General features: G+C 44.5%; 1 protein-coding gene across 1 annotated transcript in view; it reads left to right on the top strand.

Moving 5' to 3' along the window:
- Positions 1-19,187, top strand: part of LOC142295571 (retinol-binding protein 2-like) — a 53,965-nt gene extending 34,778 nt beyond the window's left edge. Inside the window, exon 4 of the mRNA XM_075338680.1 lies at positions 19,022-19,187. Within this exon, the coding sequence (XP_075194795.1) occupies positions 19,022-19,075 (54 nt within the window). The 3' untranslated portion in view covers positions 19,076-19,187. The remainder of the gene's footprint in view (positions 1-19,021) is intronic.
- The last annotated feature ends 987 nt before the right edge of the window (positions 19,188-20,174 follow it).

The following is a 20,174-nucleotide window of genomic DNA, read 5'->3' on the forward strand; positions in this document are numbered from 1 at the left end:
GTGACAGGGAGTTTATAACTCTTCTGTTTCTTTTTTTCTGATCTAAACTCAGCTGATTTATGACCAGAAAAGAAAGGAAAATTTACCTAAACTTTGATGTGGTCATAAATAAACTGTGAGGAACTCAAGAAATCCAGATTAGAATGAAAAACCCAAAATGTAAAAGACAAACAGTGAAAAATTATTGATGAAATCTAATGGCAAAAATTACATTTATTCAAAATAATTGCATTGTAGAAAAAATATGTCCCTGAAAATGTGCACATGCTTTAACCTCTTCACAACCAATGACATACCTATACGACATTTGTCAGGTTTGTCCCTTTAATGCACGGCACACCCGCATTATTCCCTGCAAATGTTGGATGATGTGATAAGCAGTCATGTGCAGGTAGCAGGCGAGATCCACATGCGCCTGTTAACTAGTTAGATCAAGCTAACACTAAAAAAGATATGTGCAAGCCAAGTAGTAAAAGCATATAATTTTTATTACATTAAATAACCAAAATATAAACAAACAATGGATCAGCCCAGAAGGACGGATGATATAATGGGAGGCATAGGGCACTTGTTATTGAATACCGGATTATCAAAGAGTAGGTAATGCATATTAAAGTAAGAGCAGTCTAACTGGCTTCAGCCCCTTTGAGTAGTTACAGTAGTTATAAATATATATGTATATATACTCTACGGGACTGCAACCAGAAACAGCATAAACATCAAAACGTATGAAAGGCAATTACCAACAAATCCGGAGGAGTAATAGTGCCGCAGCCACCCACCAACACACTGACGCGCGTTTCGCACCCCCAAGGTGCTTCGTCCAGGAGTGATCAGCAGTAAACATGTTGCCCTCTTTATAGGTATGGGGATCCTCGTAAACATGAGTCCGGTGTGCAGGGTCCTGATGTAATATCCGGAACCCGCCCCGGTTTCCATAGTGATATGTAAACAAACACTTGTCCTCCATGGGCGATTCCGTAACGTCATTTCCGGGTGTGTTTAATCACATGAATCAAATCGCCATAGAGACAGAGGTCACATCCGGAAATACGGAAATACGTCACCCGCGTTTTCAAGTATCTATGGTAACGTATGTGTACATCTAGCGAGGGATTTCAGGGTACTGACGTAATATCCGGAGTACGTCCCGGTCTCCATAGTGATATATGAACAAACATAGATGCATGTCTTACGGAAGACAATTGCGTAACGTCATTTCCGGATACGTCAGCAAAACAAGCCGAATCACCATAGAAACACAGGATACATCCGAAAAATACCCCACCCTCTGTCCTGGCAATTGCCGCACTATACATCACACAGAGGAACATTTAATAATAGAGTCAGAGAATAATTATCACAGATATATCCTGAATTTGGGGCCAAATACACATACATTAATCCCCATGTAAAGAATTGCTGTATAAAACGCCTAAATATAATTAAACACCATGAAAGATCATACCATTGCATTACATGATGTGCATAATATATAAATAAATAAATAAATCACCATCCATATAAATACACAATAGATAGTATATAAATGATAATAAACCCCTGAATTATCAATAGTATATCTATATATATAATTGCCTTATTCTGTCTGTCTGTCTGTCTGTCTGTCTGTCTGTCTGTCATGCTCCGAAATTGTGTCCTTACGGTGACACAAAGCTGATTGGCCGCTGGGCTCGCCATGGCCCCGCCCCCCCCACGGATTGGCCTCTCTCCCCGGCTCTCTGCAGGCCCCGCCCCCCTCACGCAATGCACGCTCGCTCTGGCCCAACTGACACGGAGCCGCGACTCCCAGGTGAGTACACACACACGCATCAGATCACACTCCCTCTCACACTCACTCTCACACTCACTCTCACACATCACATCCACACACTCACAACATGCTGGGATATCACTTGCTTCTACACCGGCTCCGTCAGGATCCCGGCAGCGCCAGACATAACCTTGCGATGCTGGGATCTTCACGGAGGCCGTGAAAGCTGGTAACCATTATACACATCGGGTAACTAAGGTCCCTTAGTTACCCGATGTGTATCATAGTTACCAGTGTACACCGGCTCACACTCACTCTCACATCACACACACATCACATCGCATCCACACATCAAGGTCCTGCAGCTGCGGAACATACAGACACATAACAGCACACACATAACAGCACACACACACACACAAATCAGATCACACTCACACACACCTCACACATCACATCGCATCCACATACTCACAACATCCTGGGATATCGCTTGCTTCTCGGCGGCGGTACTGTGCTGTTAGCTTCCAGGACCTGCGGGAGGATCACATGGCCAGAAGCATGTGATACCTCCGGATGTTGTGAGTATAAGCGCGTATGTGCGATATCGTCAGTGTCTGTGTGTGTGTGTGGATGTGATCGGGTGTGTGTGAGTGGATGCGATCGGGTGTGTGTGAGTGGATGCGATCGGGTGTGTGTGAGTGGATGCGATCGGGTGTGTGTGAGTGGATGCGATCGGGTGTGTGTGAGTGGATGCGATCGGGTGTGTGTGAGTGGATGCGATCGGGTGTGTGAGTGTCGGCAGAGGAGCACGGCGTGCTGGAGGAGGCTGGGAGCAGAGAGGCTGATCATGGGGAAGGCTGGGAGGAGAGAGGCTGATGCTGGGGGAGGCTGGGAGGGGGAGGCTGGGACGAGGGAGGCTGATGCTGGTGGAGGCTGATGCTTGGGGAGGCTGATGCTGGGGGAGGCTGGAAGGAGAGAGGCTAATGCTGGTGGAGGCTAATGCTGGTGGAGGCTAATGCTTGGGGAGGCTGATGCTGGGGGAGACTGGGAGGGGAAGGCTGATGCTGAGGGAGGCTGGGAGGAAGGAGGCTGGGAGGAGAGAGGATGATCCTGGGGAAGGCTGGGAACAGGAGGCTGATGCCGAGGGAGGCTGGAAGGAGAGAGGCTGATGCTGGGGGAGGCTGGAAGGAGAGAGGCTGATGCTGGTGGAGGCTGATGCTTGGGGAGGCTGATGCTGGGGGAGACTGGGAGCGGAAGGCTGATGCTGAGGGAGGCTGGGAGGGGGAGGCTGGGAGGAGAGAGGCTGATCCTGGGGAAGGCTGGGAAGGGGAGGCTGATGCTGGGGGAGGCTGGAAGGAGAGAGGCTGATGCATGGGGAGGCTGATGCTGGGGGAGACTGGGAGCGGAAGGCTGATGCTGAGGGAGGCTGGGAGGGGGAGGCTGGGAGGAAGGAGGCTGGGAGGAGAGAGGCTGATCCTGGGGAAGGCTGGGAAGGGGAGGCTGATGCTGAGGGAAGCTGGAAGGAGAGAGGCTGATGCTGGGGGAGGCTGGAAGGAGAGAGGCTGAGGCTGGGAGGAGAGAGGCTGATGCTGGGGAAGGCTGATGCTGAGGGAGGCTGGGAGGAGAAAGCTGATGCTGGGGAAGGCTGGGAGGACGGAGGCTGGGAGGAGAGAGGCTGATCCTGGGGAAGGCTGGGAGAGGGAGGCTGATGCTGGAGGAGGCTGGAAGAAGAGAGGCTGATGCTGGCGGAGGCTGATGCTGGGGGAGGCTGGAAGGAGAGAGGCTGATGCTGGTGGAGGCTGATGCTTGGAGAGGCTGGGAGAGGGAGGCTGATGCTGAGGGAGGCTGGGAGGAGGGAGGCTGGGAGAGGTAGGCTGAGAGAAGAGAGGCTGATGCACACACACACACACACACACACACACACACACACGCGCGCACTGCACAACACACCACACACACACACACACACTTGGAACCACAAACAACTGCCCTACACAGACACCCACACATACAGACAACGCTGCACACACACAACACCCAACACACAAACACCGCGGCACACACAAATATACGCACATACCGCACAACACACACATTGCACAAAACATACCTCCCCCCAAAACACACCACACACACACAAACCGCGCAACACACACACACAACGCTACAGACACACAGCGCTCCACAAACAACGCAACACACGCAACACACATACAACACCGCTCTCACCCCCCGCCACACCCAGACAACACCCAGAACATGTACAGCGCCTACACAAACACTTGGTAACTACACACAACAACATCTCTATATATATATATATATATGTAACAAAAATCATACATGAACTACACAATACGTAAATTCTAGAATACCCGATGCGTAGAATCGGGCCACCTTCTAGTATATATATAAACCTCCATCCATACAATTACTATCCTTAATATTTATAAAATACAAAAAACAAAAACCAAGTCACATGTGAAAAAAACGTAATATTAATAATAAACAAATCTAAATTTTGAAAAAACATGCCAACGGCAACCGTCCGAAAAATTTCTTCGGACGGATAACGGGACATGTTACTAATAGTGATAGTGTAAAACGTTTAATATCATAATCTAAATATGCATAAATGTGTAAAAAATATATAAAAAATTATTATTTTATTTTATTTTATTTTATTTTATAATCTATGTAAGACAAAGGAGAAATAAGAAAGAAGACACCCAGTGAAAACCATAATGTGATAAAAAAGTGCAAAAAAAAGTGCAAGAAAAATTGTGAACAGTGACAAAGACAGTACCTAAAAGGCGAAAAAAAAAAAAAAAAAAGCACATATGATTAGTATCAAGCCAACAACATAAACGTATTGGAATTAGTGTTATCAATATCTAGTGATTAATACATAAATAGCATGAATAAATATCTATATAAACTAAATATAACAATGTATGAGAAATATAAAAAATATATAAAAAATATATAAAAGTCTACATATATCTAAAAATACATCTACATACGTGCATAAAATTGTATAATGCAATACTATCCCATAGTTCATAACATCAAAAATTGTTATACTATTTTTAGGCAATAATATATATACACAACAACATCCATAACAATAATATCTAAACCCCCACAAAAGTTTTTTCAAAAACGGTAATACACTAACAAGTGCCAAATGCGACCACTGAGGAATGCCATAGTACCAAAATATATAAGACATAATGTATACAACAGAAAAACGCGACTGGATGAAAGAATTAATTCCGAGGACCCTAGAAAGAGAGAGACAACCAAAATCAGACACCACATCCAAAACAGGATAAAAGTATGATAAAATTGCTACAATAAATAACTAAAAAAATATATATAAATAAAAATAAAGGATTAAAAAGCCAGAAAAACCGCACTGAAATTTAAGTAGGGAGAAAAGGAACAAAGCTATTATGGTCATTCAAACCATTTGGTGTGAGGGTGTTCAATTTATAGATCCACATAGTCTCCCTCTGGGCCAAAAGTCTCTTCCAATTACCACCCCTCACACCGATCAGAATCCTATCTATGCCCTTGGCTTGAAAAAGGGAACTGTCACATCCATGTTTTAACTTAAAATGGCGTGGAATGGTTTTTAGTTTATTTATGTCCTCTTCTTGTTTGGCATTGTCAATATCGAGCACATGCTCTCGGATGCGACGTCTTAGTTCACGAGACGTCATGCCCACGTGTGTGAGACCACAGGGGCATGTTGCCTGGTAAACAACTGCTCTTGTTGTGCAGTTGATACTATGTGTGATTTTATATGTTTTTTCATGATTAGAGTCCTCAAAGGTTTGGCTATTACATATGTTTGGGCATGCTACACATTTATAGAATCAGCATAAAAATTACCTTTATTCCTAAACTTGTAGGAGCAAATATCTCACTCCAAAGGCACAAGTTAGGTACTGAAAGCCATCACTGTAAGTGGTGATAAACACCCTAGTCATGTGGGCTAGCCCAAATAGGCAAGCGCATACAGTGAGGCCACTAGAATAACAAACACATGAAAAAAACTAAACATACATAAAGGAAAGAGGTATTGCTTATAAGCAAAGGACAATGGTCCAATTGGCAAAAAAACGCAATATACAAAATAATACCTAAAAAAACAATAGCATTACAATGCACTCCATACGCTGACAATGGTCAGTCATATACATAGACGAAATGCAAACAATATTTAGGTATTAAAAAAGGAATGGTCTCACCCAATCCCTTTTGATGGAGGGACACGCAGTCTCTAGATCCTGAGTAGTGGATATGTCCGCCATACACTGGCCCTACTACCTCCTGGATAAAAAATAACAAAAGACTGCTGCCCCAGACTTCCGTCCTAACAAGGACGGACCACAACTAGGTCTCAAGCTGGACCCCTATGCTGACCCTGATGACATCCCGGCGTCCCGACGCGTTTCGTCACTAAGACTCCTCAGGGGACATGATCGTCTTCAGTCAGGTCCTTACTGCCAGCCCTCACCAAACCATAGTGTCAAAGGTTCTGGCATGGTCGAAAATGGGGTCATTTAAACCTGTGAGTGATGTCATTGCTCCAATCAGAAGCCACATTCCACCTGATGTTTAATTAATCACAATCAAGTGGATATCCTCATCTGGGTTTGGATTAATCAGTGTAAAGCACACCCCTACCTGGGTGTATAGCTGCAACAGGTGTAGACTCAGGGGTCCTCCCCACATCTCCTCCAATCATACGTATATTTACATACTGCCATGAGGCACACCACATGTACGCCGGCATCATGGGGGAGGGGGGGGCCCCTTCACAGGGCAGGTGTTACCTCACATCCGGCCAGGGACGCCTATCTAGTATGCATCAGCACCAGAGGGGAGGAACTTCCTCTCTGTTCGAATGAGAGTCCACTTCCGGCCGGGGAGGCACATGTCGTGTGCACCAGCATCAGAGAGGAACTACCTCTCTCCTCGAATGAAGATACATATTCGACCGGGGATGCACATCTCGTGTGCACCCTTCTCAGGAGGGAGGGACTTCCTATGGGCCGTAGTCACATGATCGGGAGATTCCCGCATCACTTCCGGTCCCCGATGTCAAACATTACAGTCCACTTCCGGCCGGGGATGCACATGTCGTGTGCACCAGCATCAGGGCGGAACTACCTCTCTCCTCGGATAAAAATACATATCCGACCGGGGAAGCACATCTCGTGTGCGCCCTTCTCAGGAGGGAGGGACTTCCTGTGAGCAGTAGTCACATGATCGGGAGATTCCCGCATCACTTCCGGTCCCCGATGCCAATCATTACACCACACGGGGCAGCTCCCGTATGCAAAGATAATAGGGGAGGTGCTTCATTATGCGTGAACACGTCATCAGTGAGGAGCGTAGGACTATGTCACATATTCACACCCACTCTAAGGTCCGATATGGAGGTGAGAGGACCGCCCCCTCTCCATGGGGATACAGTCCAGTCGGCGTGTATGTGCCAAAACATGCAATACCTCCCACCCCCATACGGAACAACAACAGGGGGCAGGAAATTGCACAGAGACATACAGCCAATAGGCCTCATCAGACAAATCACCACACTTCATATAGGTATGTTTAGGGAGTTTCTCCGAAACCTGAAGCTCTTCACCATAACATTACACTAATAAAATCCATTCCATTAGGAAATACGAATCCACAAGGTGTTGTTACATTATCACAAATGCATGCAGCTGGTTTAACAGATACATATACAATACTTGTGATAATTTAAGATGAAAATTAAGGAAGGCAAGAATGGATTTCCTGCCCTAATTCCAATGTGAAGGTAAGAAAGAAATAGGTGGCAGCGAAAAACTCTCCATATGAAACTAAATAAAGCTGTTGAAAAGTAGCTGCTCATTTAGGCCTTTGGGGGAGAGGGTTTCTAGTTGGAAGATCCATTTTGTCTCCCTTTGCAGGATGAATCTATCCCAGTCCCCCCCTCTCTTAGGTCTCAGGATTTTGTCAATTCCAGTGAATCTCAGGACACTGGCATCTCCGCCGTGTTTTTCGATGACGTGTCTAGCCACCGCCGTGTCCCTACGATGTTCAACATCACCAAGGTGCTCGCCAATCCTACGTCTGAATTCACGGATGGTTTTTCCGATATATTCAAGACCACAGGTGCAATCAATCTTATAGACAACCCCCTGTGTACGGCAGTTGATAAAGTACCGAATAACAAACTCTCTCTGGTTTACATTACTTCTGAATGTTTTGGTGGTCTGTATCACCGGGCATGCAATACAGCCCGAGCACTTAAAACATCCCTTAACTCCTCTTGTCAACCAATTCTCCTCGACTGATCGTGAAAAATGACTATGGACCAGCCGGTCCGAGAGGGATTTACCCCTCTTGTATGTAATTTGTGGTCTAGTCGGGAGAATCGGACACAGATCCTTGTCCATTTGTAAGATGGCCCAGTGTTTACCCAATATTCGGCGTACATTATCCGCCCCGTTGTTAAAGGTAGTTATAAATCTGGTGATGCCAAACTGAGACTCCTCCCTTTTTTTAGGGACCAGAAGTTCAGTTCTAGGCCTTTCCCTAGCAACATTATAGGCTCTTTTAATGATGGTATTAGGGTATCCCCTCTCCTGGAATTTAACTCCCAGGTCATTCGCCTGTGTGTGGAAATCACCGTCTCTGGAACAGTTTCTTCTAACACGAAGAAACTGTCCCTTCGGTATACCCCTTTTTAAATGTTGTGGGTGGCTACTGTCCCATCGAAGAAGGGAGTTAGAGGCTGTTGGTTTGTAATAAGTGCATGTCTGCAGATTCCCCATTAGATCTTTCTGAATGAGAACATCCAAAAAGGGGAGGGAACCTCCCTCCTCAAAAGCTGATGTAAACCTTAGACCAATAGTGTTCCTATCCAGACCCGCCACATAGTCAGACAATTCATCCCTGGCGCCATTCCAGACCACCAGGATGTCGTCTATGTAGCGGGCCCAGATCTCAAAACATGATGTTACCTCCTCCGTTTCAGATGTAAAAATCATAGTCTCCTCCCACCAGCCCAGGAGCAAGTTGGCATAGGATGGGGCACAGGGGCTCCCCATCGCGGTGCCCCTGAGCTGGTGGTAGAAACGGCCATCAAAAAGGAAAACATTCTTGGTCAAGCAAAAGTCAAGGAGTCTCAACACAAAGTCATTATGTTGCTGATACTGAGTCCCCCTAGTCGAGAGAAAGTATCTCACTGCCTCCATCCCTTTATCATGTGGGATGGAGGAGTAGAGAGCCTCGACATCAATGCTGGCAAGAGTAGCACAAGGTCGAACACTGATACCCTCCAGTTTACGTAGAAGGTCAGGTGTATCCTGGACATGAGATTGCAGGGCCAGGACAAAAGGTCTCAGGATTTTGTCAAGATATATTCCACAGTTCTGTGTGAGACTGTTAATCCCCGAGACAATTGGTCTCCCTTTCAGGGGATTCAATCCCTTGTGGATTTTGGGGAGACAGTAGAAGGTAGCCACCACAGGATTTTTTTGGAGCAAGAATTCGTATTCCGTTCTGTCAATAACTCCTACCGACAGACCCTCATCCAAAATCCTTCTCAGCTCTTCCATATAAGTCCTAGTGGGGTTCCCTGGTAGAGTCTCGTACGTATCCTTGTCGCTCAACAACCCCAAGCAGAGATCAACATATTTGTCCTTATCCATGACGACCACATTGCCACCCTTGTCTGAGGGTTTGATGACAATGTGGTCGTCGCTCTCCAAATTTTTCAAAGCCTCAATCTCCAAGCTATCAAGATTGTACCTGGAGTAGGAGCCTGTCACTGAAAGACTCTTAAGCTCATCCGTTACCAACCGTTCAAATATATCAATTGCTGATAAATCCCCAGCAGTAGGCGGCATCTTTGAGCTCTTATTTTTGAGATTTGTGAAGGGGCCAAGGCCCCTCAAATTGGGGTCTTCTTCCCCCAGACTACTCAGGAGTCTTACATCTGGAAGCAAATCAGAGGGGATGTCAAGATCTTGGCAGACCCTGGCATCCTGCCTGAGAAAATGCTTCCTCCACCTTAATTTTCTCAGAAATAGGCTGAGATCTTTGATGGATTCAAAGTGATCAAAATTGGAGGTTGGTACAAATGATAATCCCTTTTTTAATAAACCTATTTCAATTGGGCTGAGTATTTTCTGGGACAAATTGATGATCTCAATGCTTGGTGTCATTTCCCTCTGTGGAACTGCCGGTTCCTCAGAAAATGGGGCTCAAAGGATTGGGTGGGGGAGGTGAAGTCCACCCTTTCCCCAGGTACAAATCCACCCCTGCCTCTCCCTCTGCCCTTGTTTTTATTTTTCCTGGATTTCCTGAAGTTTTCAGTATCAGAGGTTTCAGTGTCCGTAGAAGATGGCACTGTGTGTGGGATCTCTGGGCCTGGTTGATTATTCAGGACCTGATATGCTCGGTTGTCCTTAAAGTCCAGAATATCCCTATTATACTGTTTGTGTTTTCGTTCCTTGAGATGGTACTGGAACCTTTCCAGACTATCCTGTAATTTCTTTTCTTTATTAATGAAATCCGGTTCACCAGAATATTTCTTAGTGACTTCAATAGATTCCCTAAGTTTGGCGTTCAGCTGTGAGAGAGTGGCCCTCTCCTCCTCCAGCATAATCTGCATCAATCTCAGAGAGCTATTAGTAGCCTCTTTTTCCCAATTGGCCACAAAAGGAGCACTCTTATATCGTGGCCCAACTGATAGATGAATTCTCAGTCCTCTTGGGACTATTCCAGCCTTAATGTAACTCTCCAGGGACTGGACTTCCCACCAAGAGGCGATCTGGTCCCTGTATACCTGAGTTAATTCATTAAAGGCCGCCCCATAAGATGGTACATATTTTTTCTGTGTGAACTCTTTATCAGAAAAGACGTTTCTGGCCTCAGCCAACCATTCCTCAGTATTTAGACCAGTGGAGAGAAATCCTGCCATCACCATGTAGTAAAAATAGCAATCCAATTAAGGTTAGGTTATAGAATCAGCATAAAAATTACCTTTATTCCTAAACTTGTAGGAGCAAATATCTCACTCCAAAGGCACAAGTTAGGTACTGAAAGCCATCACTGTAAGTGGTGATAAACACCCTAGTCATGTGGGCTAGCCCAAATAGGCAAGCGCATACAGTGAGGCCACTAGAATAACAAACACATGAAAAAAACTAAATGGATGAGGGTCTGTCGGTAGGAGTTATTGACAGAACGGAATACGAATTCTTGCTCCAAAAAAATCCTGTGGTGGCTACCTTCTACTGTCTCCCCAAAATCCACAAGGGATTGAATCCCCTGAAAGGGAGACCAATTGTCTCGGGGATTAACAGTCTCACACAGAACTGTGGAATATATCTTGACAAAATCCTGAGACCTTTTGTCCTGGCCCTGCAATCTCATGTCCAGGATACACCTGACCTTCTACGTAAACTGGAGGGTATCAGTGTTCGACCTTGTGCTACTCTTGCCAGCATTGATGTCGAGGCTCTCTACTCCTCCATCCCACATGATAAAGGGATGGAGGCAGTGAGATACTTTCTCTCGACTAGGGGGACTCAGTATCAGCAACATAATGACTTTGTGTTGAGACTCCTTGACTTTTGCTTGACCAAGAATGTTTTCCTTTTTGATGGCCGTTTCTACCACCAGCTCAGGGGCACCGCGATGGGGAGCCCCTGTGCCCCATCCTATGCCAACTTGCTCCTGGGCTGGTGGGAGGAGACTATGATTTTTACATCTGAAACGGAGGAGGTAACATCATGTTTTGAGATCTGGGCCCGCTACATAGACGACATCCTGGTGGTCTGGAATGGCGCCAGGGATGAATTGTCTGACTATGTGGCGGGTCTGGATAGGAACACTATTGGTCTAAGGTTTACATCAGCTTTTGAGGAGGGAGGTTCCCTCCCCTTTTTGGATGTTCTCATTCAGAAAGATCTAATGGGGAATCTGCAGACATGCACTTATTACAAACCAACAGCCTCTAACTCCCTTCTTCGATGGGACAGTAGCCACCCACAACATTTAAAAAGGGGTATACCGAAGGGACAGTTTCTTCGTGTTAGAAGAAACTGTTCCAGAGACGGTGATTTCCACACACAGGCGAATGACCTGGGAGTTAAATTCCAGGAGAGGGGATACCCTAATACCATCATTAAAAGAGCCTATAATGTTGCTAGGGAAAGGCCTAGAACTGAACTTCTGGTCCCTAAAAAAAGGGAGGAGTCTCAGTTTGGCATCACCAGATTTATAACTACCTTTAACAACGGGGCGGATAATGTACGCCGAATATTGGGTAAACACTGGGCCATCTTACAAATGGACAAGGATCTGTGTCCGATTCTCCCGACTAGACCACAAATTACATACAAGAGGGGTAAATCCCTCTCGGACCGGCTGGTCCATAGTCATTTTTCACGATCAGTCGAGGAGAATTGGTTGACAAGAGGAGTTAAGGGATGTTTTAAGTGCTCGGGCTGTATTGCATGCCCGGTGATACAGACCACCAAAACATTCAGAAGTAATGTAAACCAGAGAGAGTTTGTTATTCGGTACTTTATCAACTGCCGTACACAGGGGGTTGTCTATAAGATTGATTGCACCTGTGGTCTTGAATATATCGGAAAAACCATCCGTGAATTCAGACGTAGGATTGGCGAGCACCTTGGTGATGTTGAACATCGTAGGGACACGGCGGTGGCTAGACACGTCATCGAAAAACACGGCGGAGATGCCAGTGTCCTGAGATTCACTGGAATTGACAAAATCCTGAGACCTAAGAGAGGGGGGGACTGGGATAGATTCATCCTGCAAAGGGAGACAAAATGGATCTTCCAACTAGAAACCCTCTCCCCCAAAGGCCTAAATGAGCAGCTACTTTTCAACAGCTTTATTTAGTTTCATATGGAGAGTTTTTCGCTGCCACCTATTTCTTTCTTACCTTCACATTGGAATTAGGGCAGGAAATCCATTCTTGCCTTCCTTAATTTTCATCTTAAATTATCACAAGTATTGTATATGTATCTGTTAAACCAGCTGCATGCATTTGTGATAATGTAACAACACCTTGTGGATTCGTATTTCCTAATGGAATGGATTTTATTAGTGTAATGTTATGGTGAAGAGCTTCAGGTTTCGGAGAAACTCCCTAAACATACCTATATGAAGTGTGGTGATTTGTCTGATGAGGCCTATTGGCTGTATGTCTCTGTGCAATTTCCTGCCCCCTGTTGTTGTTCCGTATGGGGGTGGGAGGTATTGCATGTTTTGGCACATACACGCCGACTGGACTGTATCCCCATGGAGAGGGGGCGGTCCTCTCACCTCCATATCGGACCTTAGAGTGGGTGTGAATATGTGACATAGTCCTACGCTCCTCACTGATGACGTGTTCACGCATAATGAAGCACCTCCCCTATTATCTTTGCATACGGGAGCTGCCCCGTGTGGTGTCATGATTGGCATCGGGGACCGGAAGTGATGCGGGAATCTCCCGATCATGTGACTACTGCTCACAGGAAGTCCCTCCCTCCTGAGAAGGGCGCACACGAGATGTGCTTCCCCGGTCGGATATGTATTTTTATCCGAGGAGAGAGGTAGTTCCGCCCTGATGCTGGTGCACACGACATGTGCATCCCCGGCCGGAAGTGGACTGTAATGTTTGACATCGGGGACCGGAAGTGATGCGGGAATCTCCCGATCATGTGACTACGGCCCATAGGAAGTCCCTCCCTCCTGAGAAGGGTGCACACGAGATGTGCATCCCCGGTCGAATATGTATCTTCATTCGAGGAGAGAGGTAGTTCCTCTCTGATGCTGGTGCACACGACATGTGCCTCCCCGGCCGGAAGTGGACTCTCATTCGAACAGAGAGGAAGTTCCTCCCCTCTGGTGCTGATGCATACTAGATAGGCGTCCCTGGCCGGATGTGAGGTAACACCTGCCCTGTGAAGGGGCCCCCCCCTCCCCCATGATGCCGGCGTACATGTGGTGTGCCTCATGGCAGTATGTAAATATACGTATGATTGGAGGAGATGTGGGGAGGACCCCTGAGTCTACACCTGTTGCAGCTATACACCCAGGTAGGGGTGTGCTTTACACTGATTAATCCAAACCCAGATGAGGATATCCACTTGATTGTGATTAATTAAACATCAGGTGGAATGTGGCTTCTGATTGGAGCAATGACATCACTCACAGGTTTAAATGACCCCATTTTCGACCATGCCAGAACCTTTGACACTATGGTTTGGTGAGGGCTGGCAGTAAGGACCTGACTGAAGACGATCATGTCCCCTGAGGAGTCTTAGTGACGAAACGCGTCGGGACGCCGGGATGTCATCAGGGTCAGCATAGGGGTCCAGCTTGAGACCTAGTTGTGGTCCGTCCTTGTTAGGACGGAAGTCTGGGGCAGCAGTCTTTTGTTATTTTTTATCCAGGAGGTAGTAGGGCCAGTGTATGGCGGACATATCCACTACTCAGGATCTAGAGACTGCGTGTCCCTCCATCAAAAGGGATTGGGTGAGACCATTCCTTTTTTAATACCTAAATATTGTTTGCATTTCGTCTATGTATATGACTGACCATTGTCAGCGTATGGAGTGCATTGTAATGCTATTGTTTTTTTAGGTATTATTTTGTATATTGCGTTTTTTTGCCAATTGGACCATTGTCCTTTGCTTATAAGCAATACCTCTTTCCTTTATGTATGTTTAGTTTTTTTCATGTGTTTGTTATTCTAGTGGCCTCACTGTATGCGCTTGCCTATTTGGGCTAGCCCACATGACTAGGGTGTTTATCACCACTTACAGTGATGGCTTTCAGTACCTAACTTGTGCCTTTGGAGTGAGATATTTGCTCCTACAAGTTTAGGAATAAAGGTAATTTTTATGCTGATTCTATAACCTAACCTTAATTGGATTGCTATTTTTACTACATGCTACACATTTGCCACATGATGTGCAGCCCCATTTCGGGCCTTTAACCCCAAAAATGGTGCTTGGTGATTTATTTTCATAATGGCTTCGCACAAGTGTATCACGGAGATTTTTTGATTTTCTGTACGTAATTGCTGGGTACTGATGTATATAGCCTGCAAGGGTTTTATCCAACAGTAAAATGGACCAGTGTTTATCCAAGATTTTTTTAAAATCATCACTCCGAGAACTGAAATCCATTATACATCGTACCTTTGATGAATCATGCTGATATTCTATCTTTTTCCTATATTGAAGTAGATCCATCCTTTTCTTTACACTTGCACCTTCATATGCTTTGCAAATAGTTTTCTTGTTATAGCCCCGGTCTCTAAAACGAGAACATAAGTCTTCAGCCTGTTTTTCAAAAAGAGAATTACTGGAACAAATTCTTTTTGCTCGTAAAAACTGCCCCTTTGGGATATTTCTAATCAGATGTTTTGGATGCTGAGAGGTGGCGTGTAGGACTGCGTTAGCTGATGTACTTTTCCTATAAAGGTCAGTTTGGATATAACCAAATTCATCAGTCTGAATTAGAATATCCAAAAATTCGATCTTTTTTTGGCTATAATTGTATGTAAGCCGAATATTGATGTTGTTATTATTGAGTTCTTGTATAAAGGCTTCTAATTCCTCAATTGACCCCTGCCATATCATCAGTACATCATCGATGTATCTACACCAAAAAATCACTTTTTCGCTCAGTATGGTGGCCTCTGTTTGAAAAATCCGTCGTTCCCACAGCCCCAGGAACAAATTAGCATATGAGGGCGCACAAGACGCCCCCATTGCTGTGCCCTGGAGCTGTAGGAAAAACATGCCCTTGAAGAGAAAAAAATTGTGACTTAATATGAAACCCAATGCTTTTATGAGAAAATTGCAGAGGTGGGTGTCTAGTCCACTTGACTTAAGAAAAAATTCCGTGGCCGTAATCCCATCCCTATGTCTAATAGACGTGTAGAGTGACTCGACATCACATGTGACGAGCCACATATCATCCTCTATTTGTACCCCATCTAACTTACGGAGGGCATCGGTGGTATCTCTAATATAGGAGGGAAGATTTTCCACCAGGGGTTTGAGATGGTAGTCCACAAAACCACATAAAGGTTCGCAAAGGCTATTAATGCCTGCAACGATGGGCCTCCCTGGTGGTGTAGTTGGGTCTTTATGAATTTTCGGTAATAGGTATATACTTGCCACAGTTGGTTCCTTGATCCATAAACCATCCTTTTGTTTGTTTGATAGGACACCATCCTCAATTGCCTCAAAAAGAAGGGAATCCAGCTCCTGTTGATATTTGGATAGAGGGTTGAAAGTTAATTTTTTATAACATACATCATCTTTGAGTTGTTTAAACATCTCTTTCTCATACTGGCTTGTAGGCCAGATAACAACATTTCCCCCTTTGTCTGAGGGTTTAATAACCACTCCTTTGAGTTGTGAAAGTTCTTTCAAGGCCTGCCGTTCCTCTTGCTTCAAGTTGTCATTCTTGATAGATCTCGGAATCCTCTCTAAGTCTCTGGATACTAGCTTAACGAAAAGTTCAATTTCGGGAAACAAAGAGACTGGGGGAAATTTTTTAGATTTGGGAAGTAAATGTTGAGGAAAATTACCTTTACTCCCTGTCTCTGATTCCTCTGCCAGTTCTTCTAAGACTTGTAAAGCTTCCCTTTCTGTGGTAGAGGAGAATGTATCATTTCTATCCTTAACAGAAAAAAACTTTTTAAAGGTCAGCTTTCTTGCAAACAGTAGAATATCTTTGTAAGCCAGAAAATGATTAAACTCAGAAGAAGGAGAAAAAGACAGCCCTTTCTGTAACACTGCAATCTGATGAGATGTAAGTGAGATGTCAGATAAATTAATTACCTTCAGGGAATTATTATTTGATGTGGATTCTCCATGGATAGAATGTTTACGTTTCTGACCATATTGGAACCGGGTATTGTCTGCAGGTCCTGAATGGAAACGTTCCGTATGTAGTGAAGTAGTGCTCGAAGCGACACTCGAAGTGTCGCTCATAGCAGTATTAGTTGTTTCCATCCGATTCTTATGGTTCCATCTAAACGTCTTGCCTTGTTCTCTGTCCTGTGTGTCCCGTTGGAACTTTTTGGTCTTTGTTGTAGAGATTTGTTTCTCCCATTCATTTGAGCAGTTTTCCATTTCTTTATTGAAGGATTCTAATTCCTCTGTAGAGCATTCATGCTGCAGTTTTTTATGAATCTCATCAATTTCAACACTCAGACCGTCCAAGGTCCTTCCTGCACACCGGACTCATGTTTACGAGGATCCCCATACCTATAAAGAGGGCAACATGTCTACTGCTGATCACTCCTGGACGAAGCACCTTGGGGGTGCGAAACGCGCGTCAGTGTGTTGGTGGGTGGCTGCGGCACTATTACTCCTCCGGATTTGTTGGTAATTGCCTTTCATACGGTTTGATGTTTATGCTGTTTCTGGTTGCAGTCCCGTAGAGTATATATACATATATATTTATAACTACTGTAACTACTCAAAGGGGCTGAAGCCAGTTAGACTGCTCTTACTTTAATATGCATTACCTACTCTTTGATAATCCGGTATTCAATAACAAGTGCCCTATGCCTCCCATTATATCATCCGTCCTTCTGGGCTGATCCATTGTTTGTTTATATTCTGGTTATTTAATGTAATAAAAATTATATGCTTTTACTACTTGGCTTGCACATATCTTTTTTGGTGTTATATTCATGGTTGGTGCAATTGAGCCTCCATATACATATATATATTGTGGTCTGGTTGGTGTTATTAGTTAGATCAAGCTGTCAGACTCTGACAGCGCGATCTAACGCGCTCTGGCGGGCATAATGCTGTTACAGGCCACCATCGGCAGCCCCGTGACATGACGGATCGTCATGACAGCAAGGGTTCAGCTGATGACCTCTGTCGCTGTCATGATGAACTTCCTCTGAATTCCGGCAGAGCGTTAGCACTCAAAGGAGATCAATATTTCTGCTGCTCAGAGGGATTCTGAAGACCCGCTCTGATCTTCCTGCTAAATATGTCCCCCATCCTGGTTTATATGTCCCCTATCCTGGTATACTGTATATGTCCCCTATCCTGGTATATATAAATATGTCCACCATCCTGGTAAATACAGTATGTCCCATAATTTGGGCTCCTTCCTGGTTTTGATGTCCTCCATCCTGGCTTATATGTCTCCCATCCTGGTATATGTCTCCCATTCTGGGCCCTTTCCTGTTATATATGTTCCCCTTTCAGCCTTTAACACAATAATAGATATATAAAAAAAAACAACAACATTCTACTCACCTTCCTGGCTCCCATGTCACGCAGTGTCCTCCTCTGTAGCCGGCACAGTGGTCGACAGCTGACATCAGCGTGCCTGTTGTAGTGACACATGTCTCACTGGTACATGCCGACATCAGCTGCTGGCCTGTTTGTATTGCAGTGCAAGGACCCGACGGGTTATCTTCAGAAAACAAGAAAAACCCTTTGAAATCATCCCCAGTACCCATAGTCCTCATATTGGGACTTATTCAGATTTCAGTATTGGTTGTGTGCAGGTTTTTCCATGACACATTTCATTCTATGGGGTTATACAGATTTCCAGTTTTTTGCTTACAGCCCAAATAAAGCGAATAGAGACACGTTCTATTCTAATACACAGATGGTACTGAGAGTGGAAAATACTGATTTGATGCAGGAAAAATACATGATATCAATGCTGCATAAAGAGCTGGACATATTAAAGGGGTTGGCCCAGTGCAAAAACTTGTCTGGCCACAGAATAGGCGGTGTCTGATTGCTAGTGTCTGGAGACTTGGCACCCCCAGTGATTTTAAGATGGGGCTTTGGAGTGCCATTGTAGAATGGTGCGGAAAGGAGCATGAACAATGCTTTTCCATTCATATCTATGGGACAGATGGAGACAGCGGACAGTGCTTTCCAAACTACCTCAGTCCCATAGATAGTGAGTGACCATCGCTCCACTGAGACTGAGAACGCCACAGTCTATAAAATACAGTGAGAAGCAATCAAAATTGTATTATTTATCCTGTGGATAGATGAGAAGTTATTAAAGTTATTATGGTGGCCACATACAGTCTGAGGATAGGGCGAGGGCGTGAATAATACTGCAAAATCAACGAGGTCACCACCAGCGTGTGCTGAAGATCTGTGTGGACCACAAGGTTACTCATTGTACTGTATCTTTATATTTTAGGACCTACATTGTGAGGATCAGGTTTGCCATCAAGTTTTCAAAAAGAAGAACTAAGCAGCTCTCCGGATTATCTGCACACCGCCCGCTGTCATCTTTGTAGTGTAGATACATCTGTGATACATGTTATGTACATTTTATTAATAAAGACATTTGTAAGAAAGTCTAACATTTATTGTACGTGCTTAATCAGTCATTCCTAGGTATTAATATATATATTTCGTGTAAAAAACTCGTGTAGGAGACTCATTCAATTATAAAATATTTGAATTTTATTGTGTACAATCATAGAACATTAAAATTAATATACCATAAATTACATACATGAGGTAAGGTGGATTCCCATACACCCACCAATCAAGAAACAACCATGATTTGTCCCAACATTACCCCACAGGGCTAAGTAACAAAGTGCAAATGCTATCAAAAATTGTATAGTTGAAATGCAACATAGGGTCAGAGAGTCACAAATGTAAGGAAAAACGTTCAAAGCTTACCCATAGTGCATAAGCAGAGGGACTACCAATGGTGGCTCAGAGGTGGGTGAGAGAATGTCCTTCAACCCGGACGCACGTGTCGCAAAAGCTTCATCAGCGGGGTGCAGGCGAATTCCTAGGTATTAAGTTGTACGCTCAACATGGTCTGTGTTAGGGCTATGTGCGCACGTTGTAGATTTGTTGCAGAAATTTTCTGCATCAAATCTACACCTTCTGGTAGAAAGACGAACCAAAAAAAGCATGCAATTTTGGTGTGTTTTTATGCCGTGTGTTTTTCTTAATAAAGTCAATGCGTGGAAGGGCTATAAAAACGCAGGGAAAAAAAACACAAAGAATTTACATGCTGCAGATTATTTTCTGCATCAAATCTGCAAGGAAAAAATAAGCGACGTGATCACAATACTTCAGAATTCTCATTGACTTTGCTGGCATAAGGATAGTCATGCTGATTTGTGTCAAAATCTGTACTAAATCTGCATCAGAAAATGCACTGTGCGCACAGAGCCTTAAGTTGCATGCACACAGCGGTTTTATCACGTTATTTACTGCGATTTTTATTGCAGTTTTGTCATGAAATTGCGAGCAAATCCTTATATCAGCAAAATCAATGAGAGTCCTAAAATGTAGTGCTCCTGTTGAGATTTTTTTTTCCTTTCAGA

Source organism: Anomaloglossus baeobatrachus, chromosome 3 (genome assembly GCF_048569485.1).
Source record: "Anomaloglossus baeobatrachus isolate aAnoBae1 chromosome 3, aAnoBae1.hap1, whole genome shotgun sequence".
NCBI classification, from domain to species: domain Eukaryota; kingdom Metazoa; phylum Chordata; class Amphibia; order Anura; family Aromobatidae; genus Anomaloglossus; species Anomaloglossus baeobatrachus.